The 22648-nt window shown below is 39.2% G+C and overlaps 2 protein-coding genes across 4 annotated transcripts; both read left to right on the forward strand.

Moving 5' to 3' along the window:
* The first annotated feature begins 1330 nt into the window (after window positions 1-1330).
* On the forward strand, window positions 1331-11964 carry nexn (nexilin (F actin binding protein)). Of its 3 annotated transcripts, XM_084723410.1 has the most exons (14): window positions 1331-1768; window positions 1854-2051; window positions 3376-3460; window positions 3568-3716; window positions 6264-6464; window positions 6598-6771; window positions 6886-7074; window positions 7278-7469; window positions 7898-7942; window positions 8296-8490; window positions 8644-8865; window positions 9394-9582; window positions 10508-10871; window positions 11027-11964. In XM_084723410.1, the coding sequence occupies exons 1-14, from the start codon at window positions 1397-1399 to the stop codon at window positions 11038-11040; spliced, it is 2589 nt and encodes an 862-aa protein (XP_084579536.1). In that variant the 5' UTR covers window positions 1331-1396; the 3' UTR covers window positions 11041-11964. The 3 variants fall into 3 exon arrangements, with proteins under 3 accessions (XP_084579536.1, XP_084579535.1, XP_084579537.1); XM_084723409.1 differs by lacking the exon at window positions 11027-11964 and having other exon boundaries at window positions 10508-10906; XM_084723411.1 differs by lacking the exons at window positions 7898-7942; window positions 11027-11964 and having other exon boundaries at window positions 10508-10906.
* An 859-nt stretch (window positions 11965-12823) lies between these two features.
* mindy4 (MINDY lysine 48 deubiquitinase 4) lies at window positions 12824-22339 on the forward strand. Its single transcript, XM_084722254.1, has 18 exons — window positions 12824-13187; window positions 14612-14731; window positions 14800-15002; window positions 15091-15364; window positions 16253-16509; window positions 16631-16683; window positions 17459-17562; window positions 17662-17778; window positions 17883-17974; window positions 18182-18283; window positions 18539-18602; window positions 19304-19369; window positions 19454-19521; window positions 19607-19670; window positions 19856-20017; window positions 21281-21461; window positions 21696-21774; window positions 21977-22339. Exons 1-18 carry the CDS (start codon window positions 13128-13130, stop codon window positions 22023-22025), a joined length of 2115 nt encoding a protein of 704 aa, XP_084578380.1. The 5' UTR covers window positions 12824-13127; the 3' UTR covers window positions 22026-22339.
* Window positions 22340-22648: the final 309 nt, after the last annotated feature.

Raw genomic sequence — 22648 nt, forward strand, 5'->3', positions numbered from 1 at the left:
CCAACTGCCTATCACTCATCAGAAATAGCCATGATCACATGTCCTGGACCCACAAGTGGGCTATAAATAGAGGTCAGCCAGCTTCCACTGCGCTCTTTCTCCACATACTGCAGTGGAGCAGCTTTCTTGGCCCTTAACTTTATAGTTTGAGTTTGCCTGTTGCAAGCCATACTGATATCACAGACCCATAAATTAATTTTAAAAGTTTAGGATCCACTGTAGCATTTTAAATGACTGTAAACTCATAGCTGAATATTAAATAATTAAAATGAAAAAATAGAAACTATAAAATAAATAAATAAAACTTTCAGGTGGAAACACAATGTGCTACACAGATCGTGAGCCACAAAAGTTGTAGCCACAAGAACTGTGTGGATACTGTAAAATAAACACACTTATGACAAATGTATAAAAAAGCACAAGTTAAAACTTATCGAGACTGGAAAAAAAGAAATAAAATAAATTAAGACCAGCAGTCGACCAGTAAAAATAAACTGAAAAATAAAAATATGACTATATATCACTGGAAGACTTTCAAAATGATTAATTTAATCAATAGATAGTTGTAAGAAATAGGTTTGCTAAAAGAAATGAATCTCATCAGCCATCTTGATTGTTTAAAGGATGCAAAGATGCAAACACCGAGCATTGAGAAATTCAGACAATGCTACATCTCATAGTGAAATAACAAACACACTGCCAATGTATTTCATAAATGCATCTATTTAAATGAAGTCTTATGTTTCTATTTTTGCAGTGCCAATCAATGAAAAGCTTAATAACATTTTGTAAGGTACACACACAGGTATGAGAAGTGTCACAATTCATACATTTAATTGAAAACTGATCAAAATGAGCTTTCAATTTCAATATCGTAAAACAAAGGCAGGATTGGCAATTGATCAGTAAAATAAGTTAGCTTATTGCTGTTACATTTCAATTCAGGAAAAGAAATTCTAACAGTTATATCACACTTGCGTCTTAGCTTTTTAAAGAAGAATTTGAAAATGTAAGTACAGTTGTCAGGGCATAAAACAATCACCTGATCTGGTGATCTTTACAAAGTTTAAAGAAGAAGAAGAAGTTTAAATCAAAAATCAAAGTGTGACCTTAAAATCAAAAGTCAAATCAAACTGTGGATATGGAGAATTGTGATACTCATAATAGATAATAAAATAACTACTATAATTAAAGTGAAATGCATTGGATAATTCAATGAAAATGTGATTGTTTATGTCACATGGTCAAATGTATGTCGCATACTCAACTTTTGTGATGTTTAGAGCGGATTGCGCCTTAATGCAACAAGACAGTTAACATCTGAGCCCTTCCTCCTTTGCTTTGCAGGTAACATTTTAACAGAGCCTGTTTGTCAACTTGTCACTGTGCTACAAACATGACTGAGGTGGCGCAGGTTGCAGCCATAGTCGCCCACGACATGGATGATGTGTTCAATGAAGAAGAGCACGACATGAGTGATGCAGAAAACAAGGAAGATGATGTTCATAAGGACGATGCAGCTGATGATAAAAGCAAGACGACGTCACACACGGAGGACAAAAAGCCTGATGATGATGGAGCGAGTAAAACTGACAAGACACACATGAACGGCATGGAACACAAAGAGGATGACACAGCCAATGAGACGAAAGATGAGAGGTCAGAAGCTGTTAATGGTGTAGCACAGGACGGAGAACAAACGAAGAAAGATGCAGAACCTGACACAAATGACGACCAGAATATTTCTGATTTGGCACTGAAAAAAGAGGTGAGTGAGATAATTTGGATATTGCCATTCACTGAACCCATTTGCCCCTGCCGCTTGAGTAATTATCTTATCTCTCAAACCACAGAAACTCATGCGATCCAGAAAGCCGGTGGCCAGAAGCTACGTGCCGAAGCTGAACAAAGAGAAGGGTGATGTGACGAGCAAGTTTGAGGCCATGCAGAAAGCCAGGGAGGAGCGTAGCAGGCAGAGGAACAAAGATGAGCAGGAGAAGAGGAAGGAGCAGTACGTCAAGGAGAGGGAGTGGAATCGCAGGAAGCAGCAGGTCAAAGACAGATAACCCCACTAACCTCCAACCGTGACCTGCATGGCATGATGAGGCATGACGGGGTGACAAGGCTGCCAGTTTGAGTGAGAATTCCCTGTCTTCTATACACCACACAGCGTTTTTTTTTTTTTTTTTTTTTTTAATTAACCCATCAATAATGATCATTTCATGCAATATTCAACTTTGGTCTTTGCTTCACTTCAAGAGATGTTTTCGTTTTTTTCTTTTTTTAAATGATTGCAGTTTTAACCTTATTAATGTGCACTAAAGGAGCACTAAAGGACTGCCATTATTCTAAATGCATGTTGTGCAGCAAGCAGTGTACAACTAATTGAAGTATATTTTAAATTGTAAAACCGATCCCATTTTTGTAAAACTTCTTCTTCAATGCATTTACAAGTGCATATTTCTTGTACATTTATTGGTGTAAGAAGAAAGGAAAAAATCAAATACACAGAAAAAGAAAATCCAACAAATAAAAACAAAAGCGAGGTCACGAATATCACAGTACATAAAACTGATCATCAATTGCCACTCATGGGTTTATCAGATCCCAGATTTAACACATACCAAGTAAGTATACTAGGCACAATCACTGGAAAATGTATGGAAATAAGTGAACAGTCAGTCAATTAATCAAATAATTGATTGGACAAAAACAAAAGGGTACAGGGTTAGCAGTATATAGCTAATAAAAACTAATTTAAAAAATAAAAACACTTTAGATCCTTAGAGCAACAGATTAATTAATAATGAAAATAATCATTAGTTGATGCTCTGGTATAAAGTGATGCACAGGACATTAACTTTTTATTATATAATGCAGGGATAAGCCATGAAAAAAAGGTTACTTGGATTTTCACATTCCATCATAAGAAACAAGATGTGCATGTGTATGATACTGACAGGATGAAGTAAATATTTTAGTGACTCAAAGGCTACATGTGGAAAATTTAAAGGGGAGTGACAGAAATCAAGAGTTCAATGTGAAGGCAGTTTTTCTTTGAGACCAACTGTGGTGAAATAAACGCAGTGATACGGTGTAATGTGAGTGGATTATCAGGGATACTAAGTGAGACACGACAACCTCCCCATGTACAGCCGTACCATAGCTGGCCAGGCTTGGACACATATGCTCATCTCCTGTCTGTGCAAGAACACCACGGCCCAATCAGACGTCCACCTGCGGGTCACGTGACCCAGCTATTAGCAGGGATTAGGGCCTCTTTCTTGCTGGGACCAGCATGGCTCCTGAGTGGCAAAGGAGATGATCCCAGCTAAACCGTAACCTCACCACCACTCTCCATCTGATCCGCCACAGATAAAAGAACTACTTGCTTCCAGTGATGAGGAGGAAGAGGTGAAGCCAGCAAAGGTAGAAAAATCCTACGTCCCCAAAATCACAGGTAAGACATGCAAATGGATGCAAACAGTGAGAAAGATGGTCGTTCAGAGAGGGATCTGAGAGGAAGAACAGGCTGAAGGCTCGTGTTGTCCTCTGTGAAATCCTCAGGTAGTGTGAAGGGGAAGTTTGCAGAAATGGAAAAGCAGAGACAAGAGGAAGAGAGGAAGAGGATGGAAGAAGAGAGGAAGAAGAGGGAAGCCCAGGACAACATGGAAAAAGCCAAAATAAAGAAGGAATTGGCTCAGAAAGCAGCTGAGGTGAGTAAACTTGGGGTGATTTCCTTGTACGGTGAGAGAGCACGTCATGATCAGCGTGGCCTTCCTGATGAGAACGTACTTGTATCTGTAATGATTCAGGTAATCCTCAGCTGCCACTCGGATGAGTTATTTTAAGTGGCATTTGAGATCCAAACAGTTGGCAGAAACTGAATGTAGGTCTGAAACCACCAGTAGCGTTGTTGACATGACCAGTGTGTGAACTCATGGTTTATAGGTGGCCTTTATTTCATCTTCATGTGTTAGTCTGGAAAGTGATGCAGTGTAAATTTAATGATTTTTTCAACCTACACAGACCAGATAGGACGACTTGAATCATTCAGAGGCCTGTTGTACCTTTACACAGTGCAGTTCTTGGGAATGGTTACGCAAGTATTCTTGTGCCAGATAGGCAATTACAGGCTATTACCTGCTACTTCTTTGCCCTAATTCTGCTCTAGTAAAGTCAATGACGTATAATTACGTTGACAATGCTGTACATGTTCAACAACTATACAGGACACTGCAGCAACAGTAGTGATTTTATTCAGCTTTTTCTTTACAACTTAATTAATCGGTCATGAAACTGTGGTCACGTTTTCTACAGTTTTTAGGGGGATTTTGGGGCTTTTTAACTTAGCAAAAAAGAAAAAAGGTACCATTAAAAATAGGGCTGCACAATATGGTAACAAGAAAATCATATTGTGATTATTATGATTCACAATTAGTTGAAATAATAATTTTTGCATCACAATTTCCAATTTCATTTAATAAAATTATTAAAATCATGACGATGTGACATTTGTTTGGGTCTGTACCAAACAAACACTTTTTTTTTTTTCACATCTGGAGAAGAAGATTTGTAGGCCAGGGCATCTTTGCAACACTACAGTACCTACTGCAGTATTTCATTATAATGCTGTTTTGTCACGCTTTTTTCCTCGATCAAGAAATTAAAGTTCTTATAATTTGTATACTGCACTTGGCCATATTGCAATTTTGATAATATTTGGATTAATTGCGCAGCCCTTATTAAAAACTTTATAGAGAAAATTAAACATTAATTAGGCTGATTTCACCGTTTGGTAACCAGGAGTTAGTATTCCTCCACCAGAATTGGATTAAACTTGCAGGTTGGAGAGCACTTTGAAACTGCATCTGGAAATTAAACTGTAGAGCTCATGTTATATCTGTAATAACTTCCATGGATATAATGAACTATATATTCATTTTTGAGAAAATGGAGACAAAGTTCTGAGACATTATTTATTTTAGTTCTCTTGACATTAGAGGCATATATTGATTTTCAGTGGAATTTTCTTACAACAGGTTTTCACACACCCATCTTTTTTCTTGTGCTATTACTATTGTCTTTGTTGCCCATAAATGAAAAACTCAGAATAATATCTTAGATCTTTAATCAGAAACAGAGTAATGTCTCACGATTAAAATGACCCTGTTTATATATAAGGAAGCACTGACTTGATGAAACAACTGGAATACGCACGCTCTCAGCCCTGCCAGGTGTAGACAGCATATGACTGGCAACTGTTTCCCACACCTCCAAGCGGCTAAATTAGCTGCAGACCTCCTTACTGTGACTGAATTAGACACTGCTATCTAAGACTGACACCCATACTCTGACCTACTGCAAATGGTGACATTAGGCCAATGGAGTTGCCCGCATAACCACCCACATGCTCTCACTCCCTGTGTGTGTATGTGTGTGTGTGTGTGGGGGTGGGGGGGTGGGGGTGGGGGGGGTATGCATATGCACTGAGACTGACCTGAATCTGTTTTTCCCTCCACAATACCACTGAGTAGTTATTGTGTCACACTACCTACAAGAGCTCAGAAAGTAGAAACTATTCAGATCCATTACTTAAGAAAACATGTACATCTAGTTTTTCCATTAAGGCAAACCATGAAACAAATAGGAATTTTCATGTTCAAAAAGAATTTGTGGATCATTGTATTGACAATCGTAATACTGACAGCTTTTTGAATACTTTAAAACATTTGCAATGCACCATTCGATTTTTCATTCAAATCTGACTTGACCCAAGATTAAAAAAAGCAACGTAAAAGAAAAGAAGAGTTGAGAAAACTTGAAAAAGTAAAGCTGCCTCAAAGCCTCTTTGAGTTCACTCAACTAATGTTTAATTTGTTGTTTCAAATTGTGTTTAGAAGTTCACTCAAAGTGCTGTCTTTAGTTTGTCATCTACTACATCTACTCATGAATTTTTACTTAAGAAAACTAATTATTACATTTGATGAACTGGAAACTGCTTGTATAGACTGAAAACATTAATCAACAGCACTGCATAAAAAATCATATTTGGGGACTGAATGGTAATATTATGTTTGATAAACTTAAGAGAGCACTTTGAATGAACTTCTTAAGTTTCCACAAGAAATTAGCCCATAGTTACATAAACTTAAAGCTTTGATGCTGCACTGTAAATTCTAAAAAGTTAAGTTTACTTAAAAAAAAAAAATTACAACATTGTTGTATTTCCTTGGATAATCTTATCATCAAACACTTTTCAGGATGGAGATGACACAATCCTGGTGCGGGTCGTTCCAGCAAAGTCCTCACGACCTCCGGGCAAAATCAAGATGAACTTTGAAGACATGGAGAAGAATCGGGAGGAGGAGCTGCAGAAAAAGGCAGAGGAAGAGAAGAAGAAACGATACGATGAAAACAGACGCTCCTTCAGGGACGCCAAGCGACGCTCAGTCATTCAACAGGTGGGAATAAGAAGAAAAAAACATTTTTGTTAAAAATTTAGCTTGAATTAGATCTTGTTTTCAGCTTTTTGTAGCACCCTTAATGATTGCGCATCACAAAGTCTCCTTCATTCTCGCGCTGATTTTGAAACAGGATGAAGAGGAGAAACCTTCGGAGAAGGTGCAGGTGACTCCTGGAAAGCTGAAGCTAACATTTGAGGAGCTGGAGAAGGAGAGGCAGGAGCAGAGAAAGAAACAGGCTGAAGAGGAAGCCAAACGCCGCCTGCTGGAGGAGAAGAAAGCTTTTGAGGAGGCCAGGCTGGGATTGGTAAACAAAACTTCAACACATTTTAAAAACAGTTATCACAACTTAATACTTGTAAGATAGTTTACACTCTCTTTTTTTTCATCGTGCTTACAAAAAACTTTTGCGTGTTGTCAGGGAGAAGATGAGGAGGATGCTCAGCCGGCTCAGGAGGACAAGGAGGAATTCCGACCTGGAAAACTGAGGCTGAGCTTTGAAGAGGTGGAAAGGCAAAGAGTAGAAGAAGAGCGCAAGAAAGCAGAGGATGAGGCCAAGCGACGAATGGTGGAGGAGAGAAGAGCTTTTGCTGAAGCCAGGAAGAGCATGGTCAATATATTTCTCTTAAATAAATATAAATCAATACAAAAATTCAATACAACAAACACACAGTGTTTATAAACAGTATATACAGCTTTTCACTATTGGTCTTTTGTGCAAATGTTGTCCCACAAATAGCCTCATGTTAAAAGTTAGTTTGGATGAAACTGGCAAATGATGCTCATGACTTACCCGGCTGTGTTCATCCTTAGCTTGTAGACGAGGATGATGAGGGGCTGATGGCCTTACTGAACTTGGAGGGCAGTAAGCCCGGGAAGATATGTGCCAGTTTTGAGGAGCTGGAGCGTCAGAGGAGAGAGGAGGAGCAGAAGAAGGCAGAAGAGGAGGCCAAGAGGCGACTGGAAGAGGAGAAGAGGCTCTTTGCTGAGGCCCGCAAGAACATGGTAAGTCTATAGAAGCAAAAACTATACTCATTCTGCGTGTATTTTTCTTATCAATCGTAGTTATTGTTGCTTAGGCTTTGACTTAATTTGCTGCTGCTGCTCTGTCCTTTTTAAAGCAACACAGAAACCTGCATTACAGCATGCTGAATGGCTCAAACACACATATTAGCACATGCATACAAATTATAAAGAGTAGCAATATTAATTTTAGCATTAGTCAAACAGTTACATTAGCATTAGTGAAACAATTACGAATAAATATCAAACTAACATCTATTACATCTACACACCTGTAACATTTAGATTCTGTCTAAATGTTATCTATAACTGTATTCTAATTAGATTTTGTTCATGTATTGTATATCATTCTGATGGGGTTAAATGGTACACCTACATTGCTGTGTCCTTGTCCAAATTATTTCTTTAAGAGCCCTGGCCTGGATCAGGAAGGCTCTACATATGGAGATGAAACAGTAAGATATTTTCAATTTCAAATGTACATATGTTTTACAGAAAAATAAGAGGGAACACTGTTGCTCATATCATGTTTATATATATTTCCTGCAAGGACACAAAGGTCTACAGCTGATGTGTTTGCTTCATTTGTTTGTTTTTGGATGCATGTTGTCTTTAAATGTGCACAAATAAGAATGGCTGCTGCTTAATTTTTGCTATTTTTTATTATTTAATGTTGGGTAAGTAGACATTAACTGTTTTGTTCTATTATAAACTAAAGCCAATACCAGCTGTAATACAACATGGACATAAAACTTGATCCAGTTAGTTCACTCCCAAACAGAGATCTGTGTGTACTTTATATGTATAGGTACAGGATGATGATGAAGGGATGGTGAAGAGTGAATCTCAGGAAGCGCTGCACCCTAGAAGACTGGAGATCAACTTTGAAGAGCTTCTGAAAGAGAAGGAGGAGGCTGAGAGGAGACGCAAGGCAGAGGAGCGCAAAAAGAAGATGGAGCAGGAGAAGCAGGAATTTGAACAACTCAGACAAGAGATGGGCGAGGTCAGTGCGCAACAGATGAGCATTTACTGTATAACTTTCTCAGCCAACAATGCCTGAGAATACAGCACTTGTTTCCAAATGCATCTTTTGAATTCCTATGTACTATTGTAATGACAAATGTAACCACTCACAGCTATGACTTCTGTCCCACAGGAGGAAGTGAATGAAAGCACAGATGTCGTAAGCAAAGAGTATGAAGAACTGACCAAGCTCAAGAGGACCGGCTCCATCCAGGCCAAGAACCTCAAGTCCAAATTTGAGAAGATCAAGCAGCTGACTGAAGAGGAGATTCAGAAAAAGATTGAGATGGAGAGAGCGCGGAGGAAGGCCATCGATGATGAGATTAAAGAGAGAGAAGCCGAGAGGTTCCAGGAGGTAAGAGACACACACACGGTGAAAAAGTCTGATTAGTTTAACATTCTACAAGGAGTTTTTCATTGGTTATGCAACAGTCAAGGCCACCCCCTGAAGTTAGAACAGCAACTCAGAAGGTCATTTGTTGCGCAGGTTGCTGAAATGGTGTCTGTTAACATCATATTTGCAGAAACATGGCTGGCCAAAGTAAATGTTGGGTTGATAACTTTTTTGATAACTAATTTGTGATATGGTATTAGGCTGTAACTGTTAGTTGCCGTCCACACGTGGTACCCTGGAGTAATTAAAAAGTTATATATTTGTGTTAACACTGATAACCAGTCAGATGGCCTACACACAGACCCCTCCCTTAGTAGCCTCCATGTTTTTCCACGTGACTTAAAAGCTCATGGGCACACTGAAATGGGAATTAAGACTTCCCATCTGAGGAGCATGTGAACGTAGCTTCTTGTAGTAGCTTTAAAATGATGAACACATGTTGTTCCCTCCTTTTTCTCAGTGTCACACATTATAATTCCTGTTTTTCAGGAGGATGAGGAAAGAGAAGCAACTCCAGTGAGGGCTGAGGAGTCACCGTTCAAACAGAAGGTGGATATGCGAGCCCGATTTCAACAAATGGCCAAAGCCAGAGAAGATGAGGAGAGGAGGAGGATAGAAGAGCAGAAACTGCAGAGGATGCAGTTTGAGCAGCAAGAGATCGATGCTGCCCTCCAAAAAGTAAATCTCCCATGTCCATGAACATACATGCAAGATCAGTCCTCATGCATGAGAGTATATTAAGAGTTTAGTCTAAAGGAGAAATGTAATATATTTACTGTACAAAATCAGAAAATGACTATGATGTATCATCAGAAAGTAATCATGCCAAGCCGAAATACTGGCTTCTCCAACAACAACACTACAGCCAGCATTCCTTGGAAATTTCCTTTCCATTTCAGAGTGTCTGTTTTTGTTTTCCCGTGTCATGTTGATTAGAGTTAAAATTAATGCCAAATGTGTGTTGAATTAGTTAGTGTCTTCTTCATGAGCCAGAAGAGATCATCAATAATCTTTTAGAAGAAGTAGATGATCATAACAGTTAAATTGAGCAACATGCTAATGCTGAATGAGTTAGTGTCTGTTTGTGAGTTGTTAGAAATCATGAATAATCTTAAAGTAAAGTAAATGTTTATAGTTGAATTTAAATTGAGCAATATGCTAATGGGGTCCAGCAGGCAGAACATAGGCAGTGACTGAACGCGAACTCAGGAGTGTGTGTTTTTGGAGCAGTGGGCTTTGGTTTTCAGGATAACAGGTTTAATCTTACACTGATTGGCGATCAACACAGTTCTAAACAGCTGATCAATTTACAGGGGAGGACTCCTTGTTGCTCGTCAGTGTCAAAGTATAATGTTGCATTTGTGTAGATGTCCCTGCAGGCTGCAGGCAACCAGCGTGAGCTTCAAGTCAGGGGAGGGGTTGAGGGGGAACAACTCGCTTCAGTCATAGATTGTACATTCAGTAGAAATTCAACCTATTTAATGTACCATCTATGGCTCCCACTCACCGCTGGGACTGAAGTGCTAGTGTCTTACATATTTCTCCTTTAAGGTTGCTCTGACACAGGAAACAGTTTGTGAATTTTTGTGTCTTTTCTTTGCAGAAGAGGGAGGATGAAGTGGATGACGAGGGTAGCATCATCAACGGCTCTGCAGCCTACGAAGACGAGGAAGATCATGCCAGGTCGGGGGCTCCGTGGTTTAAAAAGCCCCTCAAAAATCAGTCGGTGGTGGACTCGGAGCCAGTGCGGTTCACCGTTAAGATCACCGGGGAGCCCAAGCCGGAGGTGACCTGGTGGTTTGAAGGAGAGATGCTCCAGGACTGTGAGGACTATCAGTATATAGAAAGAGGAGAGACGTACTGCCTCTACCTGCCAGAGACCTTCCCAGAGGATGAGGGCGAGTACATGTGCAAGGCTGTGAACAGCAGAGGCACAGCAGCGAGCACCTGCATCCTCACAATAGAAAGTAAGACCACCTTGGTGTGATTGCATGCCCGCCCTGCATGACACCTCCTTCCTCTCTACGAAGTGGATCGCATGCTCCTCTTCCTTGTGAACTGAATCAGGCTGCTGATGTGGCAGATGTGGATAACTGCTCTTCTGTTCTGTTTCTTTTTGCAGCTTATGACTACTGATGCCCTTCCATGTTCTGGAAACTTTCCCTGTTGTCTCTCACTCCTTTTGTAAAACTTCATCCCTCGTGGTATGGTCAAACAGCAGAGGGAAGAAAATAGCAGTACGCTTGGCATTCCTAAGGGAGGGATACACAACACAAAAAAAAAATGCAAGATGTTGTTTACGTATTGCTCAAATGTAAAGCTGCACTCCCTGTTAGAGTAGCATGATAACCTGTGCCAAAAACAGATGAGATTATTGTTCGTTCTTGCTCAAAACTATCTTCGCTGTAAGGCCCTTATGATATTTGTGATACCAGCAGTTTTTAAGTATCATAGTACTGTGTTGTAAATATCACACTTTATGGTCCATACATGGCAAACATCATGCTTTAAGCATTGAAATGTAATAAATAAGATGTCCTTGTGTGCTATTTTTAAAGAACAAGATACAGGAATATCAGTACATGCTTGCTTGGGTATTCTACTAATGCTCAACTACTTCATCAATATTAATCGACATGTAGTTTTCTGTACTCTTTGCTATATTACTAAGTGGTATTGTGATACTTGCCTGGTATTATGTTGAGGTAACATCTTAATTGGAAATCCACAGTGAAGGGACTGATGACAACAGATCGCAGGAACAAAACAATTTGAAATCAAGTGTGCACCCTGATTTTCAATGAAACTCTTTAGATCCAGATTTAAAGTGTTTTTAAACTGCAGCATCTAAAAAAGTTTAATATGTTGATTTTTCATGCACCAACCCTCGTTCTTCTTTTTGAGTTAAATGTAATACTCTCAATGCAGTTGTCACAATGCGGTTGTGCAGCACAGTAGGTAACCGTTTTATGGTTTGATAATGAAGAAAAAACATAGGCTACCCTGAATATTTGTCATATATTATAAATGAACATGTTTTAATAAAATGAACAAAAATAACTGATTTTTGTGCTGTCTTTTATTGTTTCATGGGGAAGACCTGACCTTTGGGTGAACTAAGTTTTAAAGTGCATATAACCTGCAAATCCATCATCATTGTATTTACCCAAACCTTAATGTCGTCAAACCAGTGACTGGTTATAGGAGATAGGCTCCAGGAGCAGAATGCATGGGGAGATTTCATCTCAGGGGTGTAAGTGGAACTGCATTTCATGCGATGCACTGGGACATACAGTGCACACGAATTACAAATGAAATTTCAGTAAAACCGTAACAAAAATATTACAAATTTAAGCTGCCCATCAAGATACTTAAAAAAAACAAAGCTTATCCGTATAAATTTCTTATAATTGTTTCCTGCCTCAGTTTTAATTGGTGCTTTAAAAAAAAAAAAAAAAAAATACCCTTGTGATTAGAACCTGGGGGACACCAGTCAAAAAGCACCCAATTTTCATGTTCATGTTTGCATCACGCACTGTCAGAGGGGTAGCGTGGTGGGCAGTCGCACTTTGTCAGTCATTTTGTTATATGAAAGAAACAAGTTAATATTTTGATGATCATCATCTTTTCTTACAGTCGTTTGTTATTGGAGTCCTCAGAAACTCCAGTGAGCAGTCCTTATACGTCGGGGTCGTGTCTAGAAGGGAACTCTTCATTTGCAATTCTCGCGAGATTTGTAGGCTTTGTTTCTTCATTGTGCTTGTTGTACAAACAAATTTATGTTTTTTTAATGTGACAACAAACTATAGGTAAAAGCCCAGAAGGAAAACACTTGGTTGGTCTAGGGAAAGGTCAGGGCTTGGGTTAAATGATCAACCTCGCGAGATCTGTAGCGGCTCTGGGGTTCCCTTCTAAAAAAAAAACCTAGGCCGCCATATTTGTGTACAACTGGCATCTCCATGGAAACGCACATTGGCGAACGACTAGTCAGAAAGACACAAGCACACAGTCACAACAATTTATAGCACGCATGGACGGTATCTGAACAGTCCACGCTCCGTCAACAAAGTGCACATTTGTGCATTTTATGGCGCAGCACGTCCTATACAGCCTCATTACGGTTCGCTAGACGGTTAGCTAACGGCTATCAGAACAGCTTCTTCTTCATTAACCGCTATCTATGTCTGAAGAAGGCCGTCACAGAACACGTTCGCATCATCATCATGTCCGTGTCAGTAGAGGAGGTTTCTTCGTCCCTTGTACGGGAATATCTGAGTCGAAAGGTAAGTCAGCTAGACTAATGTTAACGCAAGGTAATGAACGGGTTCAATGAACTGCTAACGGTTAACAGAGTTAGCTTAGCTACCTAGCGTTAGCCCCGGCTTCAGCAATGGTAAAGTGTTTTTACTCACCGAAATGTGAGGTTCGTCAGATTTTGTGCCTCCACATCAGCCACAACTGGCAAAATCTCTCGCCCTGTATAACTTCAACATTTGTAAATAGGTAGGGCAACGGTCACATTGTCATAGCTGCCTGCCACCATCACATTTTTTGACGATAGCCCCTTGTTCCACTTCTCATGTAATTTTCATGATAAAAATGTCCTTGTGGGTTAGCCAATGTTGTTAAGACATCACATTCATAAACGTGAGCCTTTTTGGTAAAGTTACTGAGAACACTCATGTTTTTTTTAAGACATTTGTTACAATGAAACTGTGGGACCAAGAGAAAGTTTCAAAAAAGTTTGCAATGATTTTGTATAATTCATTAAAAATCAAAGGCAGCTTATTCCAGGGCAGACAAGAGCACACGCAGTTCTAGATGTCTAAAAACATGCAACATGCATCACAATATTTTAGAAAAGCTGTCGTAAAATCAGGCATTTTTAGGTCGCAATAATCTGCAAAAAAGACTGAAATCCTGGAGGGACTGAATGATAGGTATTACCCAGTAGTAGTACATTTCAATGATTTCAAACAGTATCTCATCATTTAGGTTACAGGGCATTGGGAAGGTGACTCTACCAGAGAGAGGTGGTGGCATTGATGAAATACTTAAAAAAAAAAAAAAGTATTATGGATATTTAATTTGCAAACTGATGAGATACCATGGTTTGTTATTCTCTAAGAAGTTCTCGGATTTCACAGACCTACTTATGGTACACTCAAGATACAATATGATTGCAAAACTTAAACAGATTTATGAAAGCTGCAAAGCCAATGTTTTCATTCATCAGATGTGTAATCTCTGGAGATATTTTTGTAAATAGATTTATATGTGTTTTGATATCTTGCTGTTTTTCCTTTTGTTTTTGTATATGTGGAACACAATGTAACAGATTGCACACAGGTGACTTTCAGATATTGAGAGACACTTGAGAGATACAGGAGTAAAAATTATCCTACACATGGAGGAGCATTATCTAGTTAAGGTATATGTTGTTGTTTGATCTTCGTCAAAAGTGTTTTAAACAACAACAGAGGGGCCAAAACATTAGTGTGACCAATGAATTGTGATGCTGAGCAGGGGCAGCATGCAGGATTTTCTTTTCCCATGCATCTGAAATATTTTTTTGTGTAGTTATCTGAACAGATAACAGCCACTACAAACGAGACCTGTTAAAAACCTTTGCAGTGTCAATATGGCTCCTAGTCACAGACTCTAAGAGGGCACTGAGTACAGTTCAAAACACTGTGTTGCTACACAGGGACTCAAGAGGACTATTGCCTGTATGGATGAAGAGCATCCACGCACAGAGGCCAGTATCAACAACAGATCACTACTGAGGCACATTCTCAACATTGAGGGTCTCTACAGAAAGAATAAGGTAAGTATGGCTGCGGTGCGGGTGGATAACAAGAAAAAAATCGATAGCTGACTTCTCTGTCATTGCAGATTCAGAACTCTCCCCTGAAAACATTATTGGAGATCATTGTAAAGCATCATATCAAGGGCCTAAAGAATGACAAGATCAGCAGCGATGACAGTGATCCCCTGCAGCCCGCTCAAGCCATCAGCCCAACACCTAACTCTCCTGCAGGAACACCAACAGAGATTAATGACACAAAGACAGAGGATCGCAGACACACCAAATTAAGGTATTTTACACGATGTTTTTGATATTTTGTGTTGTTTTGACTTTTTGAAAATTGGTTTGAACTAACATGAGATATATCTCTTTCACAGATCTGTTAAAGATGAAATCTGCCCTTCTCAGCCTACATATGTGTCTTTATCACCTGAACCAGACAGATTGTCCAGTCATGATCAAACAAGTCTTGGGGCGTGTGACACAAGATACCGAAAAGACCAGCCACTGGTGGCTCCCATCCAGGACAATGAGAGCTTTATCAGAAGAGAACCAGAAAAAAAGACCTCCATCACAGAGAACACCCAAAGGAGCAGAACTAATCGAATTAGACGTGGCATGATGGCTGGACCAATAGCTAGCATACCTCAGGTATTTAACTTCTGATGCACTTCTTAAAATCTTATTTGGCCTCATGCAAGAACAACTTATATGGATGGATTTGTTATTAAGTAGCTTGAATTAGTGATTCGGGAGAACTTGCTGCATTCCCCAATTTTCTTGTCTTTTGAATTTTCTCATAGGTAGGAACACAATTTAAGACTGGTCCAGGCCTGTCCTAGGAGTCATGTACAATTAATATGCTGTTGTCCAAGCCTAAGTTTTTCACTAATGGAATATATATTTCATTACTCTGAAGCAATTTTGAGTTTGAAAATCCTATATAGATTACACTTCATAACCAGAAGAGTACACTCAGTAGAGTGCAGGTCCCTGTCAGACAACAGATGGTGAAGCATCTACTGCAATGCTCCCACAACTGCCAGATGCAACCAGCGGAGATTTGCAGAGTTCCGCCAACATTAACATGACTCCCACATCTGTTGTCCTGAGCTGAAATAAGATTTCAAACTGAAGCAGTTGTTGATCAACTGTGGCCCCTTGGTGGTCTTATTGAACAGAGCAGTCAAAAGTAGAATTACTGCCTCACAGGTGTATGTCTCCACTGACCAGTCAGGTTATAGCTTACTATCTGTTACAAGTCTGTTCAGACTCACATAATACACACGCACATGCATACACGAAAGTGATTGCACGATCCCCTTCCAGCTTATGCAAGGTGGAGATAATAATTATGTAGCCTTTATGGTATTATTGAAGTTAGGAGCATTTGCTGAATCTGACATCACACGAAAAAAGTCAGAGAAAGGTAAGATGAGAATAGAAAATGTTCTTGCATGAGGCCCATTGATCCTATATTCATAATTCTGTCCTCATATCCATCATACCCTGTTCCATTGCTGATGTTTTGCTTTTTAGGAATCAAACAAAAAACGTCAGACTCGAAGGCCGGAAGTACCGCAGCCATTGCTTAGAAAAGCAGAAGAAAACAGGCAGTCTAAAGATGGTCTTTTAGTGACTGGCTCACATCAAAAAAGCTTAGAAAGCAGCCTAACTGAAATCAGCTCAGCTGACTGCGTAGGAGGACGACGGGACTTATGGAGTCCTCCCGAGAGAGTCCAGTGGGAAAACAACTTTGAAAAACTGGGACAAGTAGACATACTGAAGACTAAAAAGTAAATAACTATAAGCTGGCATTTGTTGTGTGTCTGTGGCAACTTCATACTTTTATCCTGTTGAAATTATTTTTGTACTGAAGTTGGTTCAAAAGTTAATGTCCATTATGTATGTTTTTAGAGTAAAGTCCAGGCCAAATGTGGTGGATTTGGACGTGTCTGAGATGGTTTTAGGTAAGTACTGTGTGCGTATTTAAAAACAGGCAGCATTAGGGCTGGGTGATATGGATAAAATCAAATATCACATTATTTTTTAACATTTTTTTTTTACTTATGTTGATATTGATATTGCAACTGTATTGTAGGGATGACAGTTGGGGCTTTTACAAAATATTAAAGGTCCAATGTGTAAGATTTAAGGGAAGTTATTAGCAGAAAATGACAGAAATGGAATGTAATATCCATAAGCATGTTGTCATTAGTGTGCATTCACCTGAAAATACGAATCATATTTTTGTTACCTTAGAATGAGCAGTTTATATCCACAGAGGGCACGAATCCCGCATGCCATGTTGAACAGCCATGCTTCTACAGTGGCCCATAAACCAAACAGATATTCTAGATACAGACTTTTGCATTTTGCGTGAGCTTCACAGCCACTGTAATTTCCTAGGTATTTGGGAGGGTAAAATGTGGTGTTTCCCATCTGCAGGCTCACTGCTAGATGCCACTAAATCCTACACACTGGTCCTTTAACACAATTAGATTTAATCATGAGTAATCATCAGTAATGTGGATATAATGATTAAGTGGATAAAGGCAACAGCTAGAAAAGTCTGGTAAATGGAGAAAAATACATTTTACTGTAATGCAGACTTTAAAACACTTTCCATATCAAGGAATAAAAATAGTGATATAATATCAAATTGCCCATTATCAATCGTGTTTGTGTTTTTTTGATCTGTTGTAATGTGTTGTTAAAACTGAGGCTATGTAAATAAATTTTCAGATGACATCGATGATGATGTGCAAGAACTATGCAAAGTGTCCCCTCAGAGAAGCATCACAGACCACAGCTATGCTGGCCACCCAATGGACCAACACACTGCCGTGGTTTGTGATTTATGCCAGTGTTTCTTTAGACATGCACTGGACAGTTGCTATGCCTGCCTTTGATTTTTCTGTTTGTTTTCTGTTTTTGGTTTTCTCCAGGAATTAAAAGCAGTTCTTCTTGGTTCCGGATTAAATTGTTTCAGTGTTGAGTGGAGGAATCAGGCTTTCACATTCTCAGAAACTCATGACCTGAGATACGGCATTGTGCAGAGAAAGGTTGTCTTGACTGCCAGCCTGCTTAAATTCTTTAATCCAGAATGCTGAAGTTGATATGATTTATTAATTTGTGGTATCATGTACTCTATGTTTTCATTTTCTAGGGTGGTCCTTGTGGAGTTCTGGCCTCCACCCAAGCCTTTGTTTTAAAGAACCTGCTGTTTGAAAACATCAAAAGCAGTGATAAAGACCTTCAGTACGTGATCCTTCAATTCAGAGCTTTGGCCCATAATAGTAACCTCTGTGTGCCCTATTGTAATCACTTGGATGCATTTTACAGCCATTAATTCACATCAAGGCATGCTTTGTAGCCACTGTTAAGTATTGGCCTCTGAATTGTGGTATTAACTGTATTATTAGACCAGACGACCTGCTTTTCACTCAAATGCCACTTTGTTCTCAGGAGGTTAAGACCTTCCAACACCACCAGAAGAAAGTGTCTTGTTTTAGCTGCGGCTGAAATCCTATGGAGGGCTGGAGAGGAAAAACAGGCCACAATTGCCATGTAAGATCATACTTTTATCCACTTAATCCTCTTTATCCAGACACTCACCAATACACAGAACCTCATTACCAGTATTTAACGAGGTCAACTGCATGTGAATACCTGGATTAGATGTTGAGGGTCAAGTTGGTCCTGTGTGTTAGTGTCATATAAGCAACATACACCACAGATGCTTTGTCAGTATATGTTCTCAGGACCTGCAAGACCCACTGATTTAAACTGTCTGTGTTTCTGTTAAATCTATTTATTAAACAGAAATTCAGGCAGAAGTCATTTCACCCCAGTTGGGCCCTACAGATCTGAAGGAGTGCTTGAAAAGGTAAAGGGATGCCACTGCGTACGCACCTGCTGAAAAACAGTTTTATGTTCATTTTTTTCTAATTTTCTAACCACATCAGACAGAAATTCATCAAGACAACAGTATTTTAAAGGTTTGGATTTTTCAGAGTGGGGTTATATTAAGTATTTATTGATAGTCAGAGTATAACTTGCAGTAGGTGGCGAGCCACACGTCCCCTTTTTGGAGAAGCAGAGAGGAGCACAGGGCAGAAGCTAAGCAATGTACTGCTGTGAACAAGGTCAGCAGTAAAATGTATTTTAGTCACTTAAAAAAAGGGCATCTGATGGCAAGGTAAAGTGAAAATATTCTAAATATAAGCCACAGTTAACTGATATTAAAACTGATAAAATGATACTATTTTTTTTTTTATGTGGCCATTTTTAGGGGGCTTAACGGTTTGCTGCTGAACCTGTTTACAGCAGTATGAGTCTTTTAATGAGTAATGTTTATTAAGTTCAATTTGTGGAATATAACCGTGTCTAAAATGCTGTTGTAGGAGATTCATAGCTATATTTTAATTTAGTGTAGTAGTGTAACAGTAGTGTAATAAACAAAGTATAGCTGTTACTTTACACCTCAAACTCATCAGTCTTTCAACTGTGTGTACTGTTAATACCTAATTTTTAAGGTGGCTGTGAGTTGCACTTCAGTGTAAGTTTTGTAACCACGTTTTGTTTTAGATAACATATTTCACTGTGGATAACATCAAGGACCTGCAGTTGCTTCTGGAGCAGCACATTGAGCAGGTGAGAGAATAAGTTAATATCTGCCTGTCAAATATACAAAAGATCACCAAGCTTTTTCTTCTAATCTGTCTTGTTTCTCCACAGTTTGAGACTGGGATTCTAGGATGCTTATTGCTGACCATATCCGCTGTTCTCTCTCGATCCGTCGGAAAGTATGTTGTGACTTTTCCAACTCTATATGCACACAAACTGATAAAATGTCAAGCTTATTGTGCTTTTTCTTTATTTTTTCCTCAGAGTAAGAGAGGATATGGATGTTCCCACCACCACGCTCATTGGAGCCCATGGCTACTGCACTCAGGTTTGCCAAAACTAGCGAGTTCAAATTTGGTTCACAACATTTGGTATTGTGTGTTTTTTTTTATTTTAATGAATAATGAAAGGACAGAAAATAGTCTTGAGGAAATTGATTCAGGAACACACACTGTGTACACATAAAATGAATTCTGGTTACTGAGATCCCTTCTTTGTATTTTTGTTTACTAGGAGTTGGTCAACTTATTGATCTGTGGAAAAGCTGTTTCTAATGTCTTTGACAATGACATGGAGTTGGACTCAGGCAATGGCAACATGACTCTACTGAAGGGGATTAAACACCCCTGTGATGTTGGTCTGCTGTCTTTGTTTGAGCATTATAACATCTGCAAGGTCAGTGCTGATTCTCGGGTCACTCTCCCGCTGACAGACCTGATAGTCGTCACATTCAAGTAAAAACACAAGAGCTCAGGAGGGATTCTTTCACTGTAAATATGGGCGCATCTGAGCCATCAGCAGCACAGATGTGCCCATAACAACAGCAAAGAATGCTCTTAAGACTATTATGGGATTTAACATGATAGTTAACATATATCCAGCTTGAAAATGTTTACGTCCTTTTTTTGCATGCATAAGAAAGGATAACTAGGCAGCTCTCTGTTTATCTTAAGCAGTAGCATAGTAACAAATTAACTTCACCACATGAAGTTAATTGTAACTAGAAGGTCCAGAATCAAATCCTGGACATGTGGATATGTTTTTGGTGAGAAACATGGTGTGTTGAAACTGATCTAAGACTCTTGTTCCCAGGATACCATGATTATTAGCAGATTTTGTTCTGACATTTCTAATTAAGTCTTCAATGTTTTATTGAATTGAAGTTGAAATAGAAGATAGCGCTAAAAAACACAGGGTGAGTGTGGGAAGCACAAATACTGCTGTTCTTTCTACTCCTTACATTTTCAGAACAGGCTTGTTACTTATGTTTTAATGCATTTCAGGGACTTTTAAAATTAATTTTATTTTCTGTCATTGCACGCTGCCTTCCCAACATTAAGACTCATTTCAACCCTTATGCATGAGACACTAACACATAAAAAGATGGTTCCTTGGTGTATCCATCAGTGCACGACAGCAGTAACAAGAAGACTGTAAAAGACATAAGATGAATGGACAAAAGAGGGAGACTTGACATTGGAGAAAAGGTGAGGGTCAGTTGGATTTGCACAGAAACAGCTGGTAGAAATGTCCTTCAGAGAGCTACTTATTACTTTTATACTCGATATATTTCAGAGCCTGTACTATTTTACTTTGAGTAAAGAAGTTGAATCAGTACTTTTTTGAACCAGTATCTGTACTTCTACTTTTAGCTTTTAGGTTTTGGCACATCATTAACATACACAGTAAATACCAGTATGTATGTGCAAAATCTGTTATTCCAATCAAACCTTACCTTTACAACCTGGAACACCAACAATGACAGAGTTTTGATTTTACTCCTCACCTATCCTGGTAGCAGGAATCTGATGCCCGTTTAAATATGTTGAAAACAAAAACAGTGATGATGGCTGAATTCCATTTAGCTGATTTGGTTTAAAGGTCCTGATTTTTAACAGACTTCTTTGCTCTGTTGTGTTCTACTTTCCTCCATCTAAGGTAGGAGCTTACCTGAAGACTCCCCAATTCCCCATCTGGGTGGTGTGCAGTGAAAGCCACTTCAGCGTGCTGTTTGGCCTGCAGAGGGAGCTGTTGACCAATCAGGACAGAGGTCTGGAGTTTGACCTCTACTATTACGATGGTCTGGCCAATCAACAGGAAGAGATCCGCCTCTCTGTCTGTATGTAGCATCACTTGTCCAACATTATCAGTGCATGTCTTTTCTTTTTATGATTGTTATGTCTCTTACATTCCTGTCAGCCCAATGACCTGTCAGAAAAATGTACATTAAGGAAAAATTTCTGTGATTATGAGGTGATCTGGTTTTAATTGAGTAGTGTTTAGGGATTTTGCTGTTGCACTAATTGTTAGTACGCTTAAACTGGAAATGTTAAGGAAGTGTTTGTATTTTTAGCTGTTGGCAAATTGCCCCCAAGCTGCCAAGATGTCGACACTGATCTCATTCCTCCACTGGAGCACTGCATCCGAACAAGGTAAGGATCTTTATTTCAAATGCAGACGTATACGCACATGCACAGTAATGACTGCAGACCCTCAAAACAACTATAAAACGTGGAAGCATCTATTGCTGGTAATCAAATTCCATACACACTGTAACGACAGCTACTACAGGATCATGTTTTATGTACCAGGGTCAGCTGTTAATGCCTAAAACTGTTTTTTTTTTTCTTTCAGGTGGAAAGATGCATTTGTGAATTGGAATGACACAGAGCCTATTCTCTAACTGATCACAGTATGTTTACATGAGTTTTCTTCATATTTATCCAAGTATTATGTATTTATTCAAGTACCATAAGTTTTCTTCATAGTGACACTTAGGGTCCTGTCTTACACCTGGTGCAAAGGCGTTGTGCTTGAGGTGCAAGTGGACTTGCTGTCTTGGAATGGCACTGTTTGCCATTTTTGTCACATCTGCAAGATAGCAAATGAACTAGCGCCTGGTCTGTGCAGCCATGGGCGTAAAGTCTAAAAATGAAGGCAAAATGAAAGTGTGGTATATTGGAGTAAAAACTACTTGCACCTTAGACCAGCTAAAACCTGGTCTGTGGCACAATCGGTCTGCCTGCACAAAATGGCACCTGGTACATTTGGCTGAGGCACACACACACACACGCACACACATATGTCTCCACAATCACAAAACCCTTTTATTTATGTCTTTAAGCCTTTTTCCCCACACAGGAGTGTGGATAAGTAAAATGTCCTTTGAACATATTCTCTATCAGCAATAAAGTGTAAATATTGAAGATAAAAACATGCAGGTGTGTGTGTCTTGGCTGAGGCGTGCACACACATCACCACAATCAAATAACACACCTTTCACTGATGTTAAACAGCGTGTGTGTG

This window comes from Lutjanus erythropterus, chromosome 7 (assembly GCF_056507025.1).
Source record: "Lutjanus erythropterus isolate fLutEry1 chromosome 7, fLutEry1.hap2, whole genome shotgun sequence".
In the NCBI taxonomy this organism is placed as follows: Eukaryota; Metazoa; Chordata; class Actinopteri; order Lutjaniformes; family Lutjanidae; genus Lutjanus; species Lutjanus erythropterus.

Excerpts from the sequence above, each read along its gene's own strand:
- mindy4 (XM_084722254.1), top strand. The coding sequence starts at position 13,128 with ATGTCCGTGTCAGTAGAGGAGGTTTCTTCGTCCCTTGTACGGGAATAT. Across the intron at positions 13,188-14,611 it reads GGGAATATCTGAGTCGAAAG|GGACTCAAGAGGACTATTGC; the intron begins GTAAGTCAGCTA and ends GTTGCTACACAG. Across the intron at positions 17,975-18,181 it reads AGCAGTGATAAAGACCTTCA|GAGGTTAAGACCTTCCAACA; the intron begins GTACGTGATCCT and ends CTTTGTTCTCAG.
- nexn (XM_084723409.1), top strand. The coding sequence starts at position 1,397 with ATGACTGAGGTGGCGCAGGTTGCAGCCATAGTCGCCCACGACATGGAT. Across the intron at positions 3,461-3,567 it reads CTACGTCCCCAAAATCACAG|GTAGTGTGAAGGGGAAGTTT; the intron begins GTAAGACATGCA and ends TGAAATCCTCAG. Across the intron at positions 6,465-6,597 it reads GACGCTCAGTCATTCAACAG|GATGAAGAGGAGAAACCTTC; the intron begins GTGGGAATAAGA and ends ATTTTGAAACAG.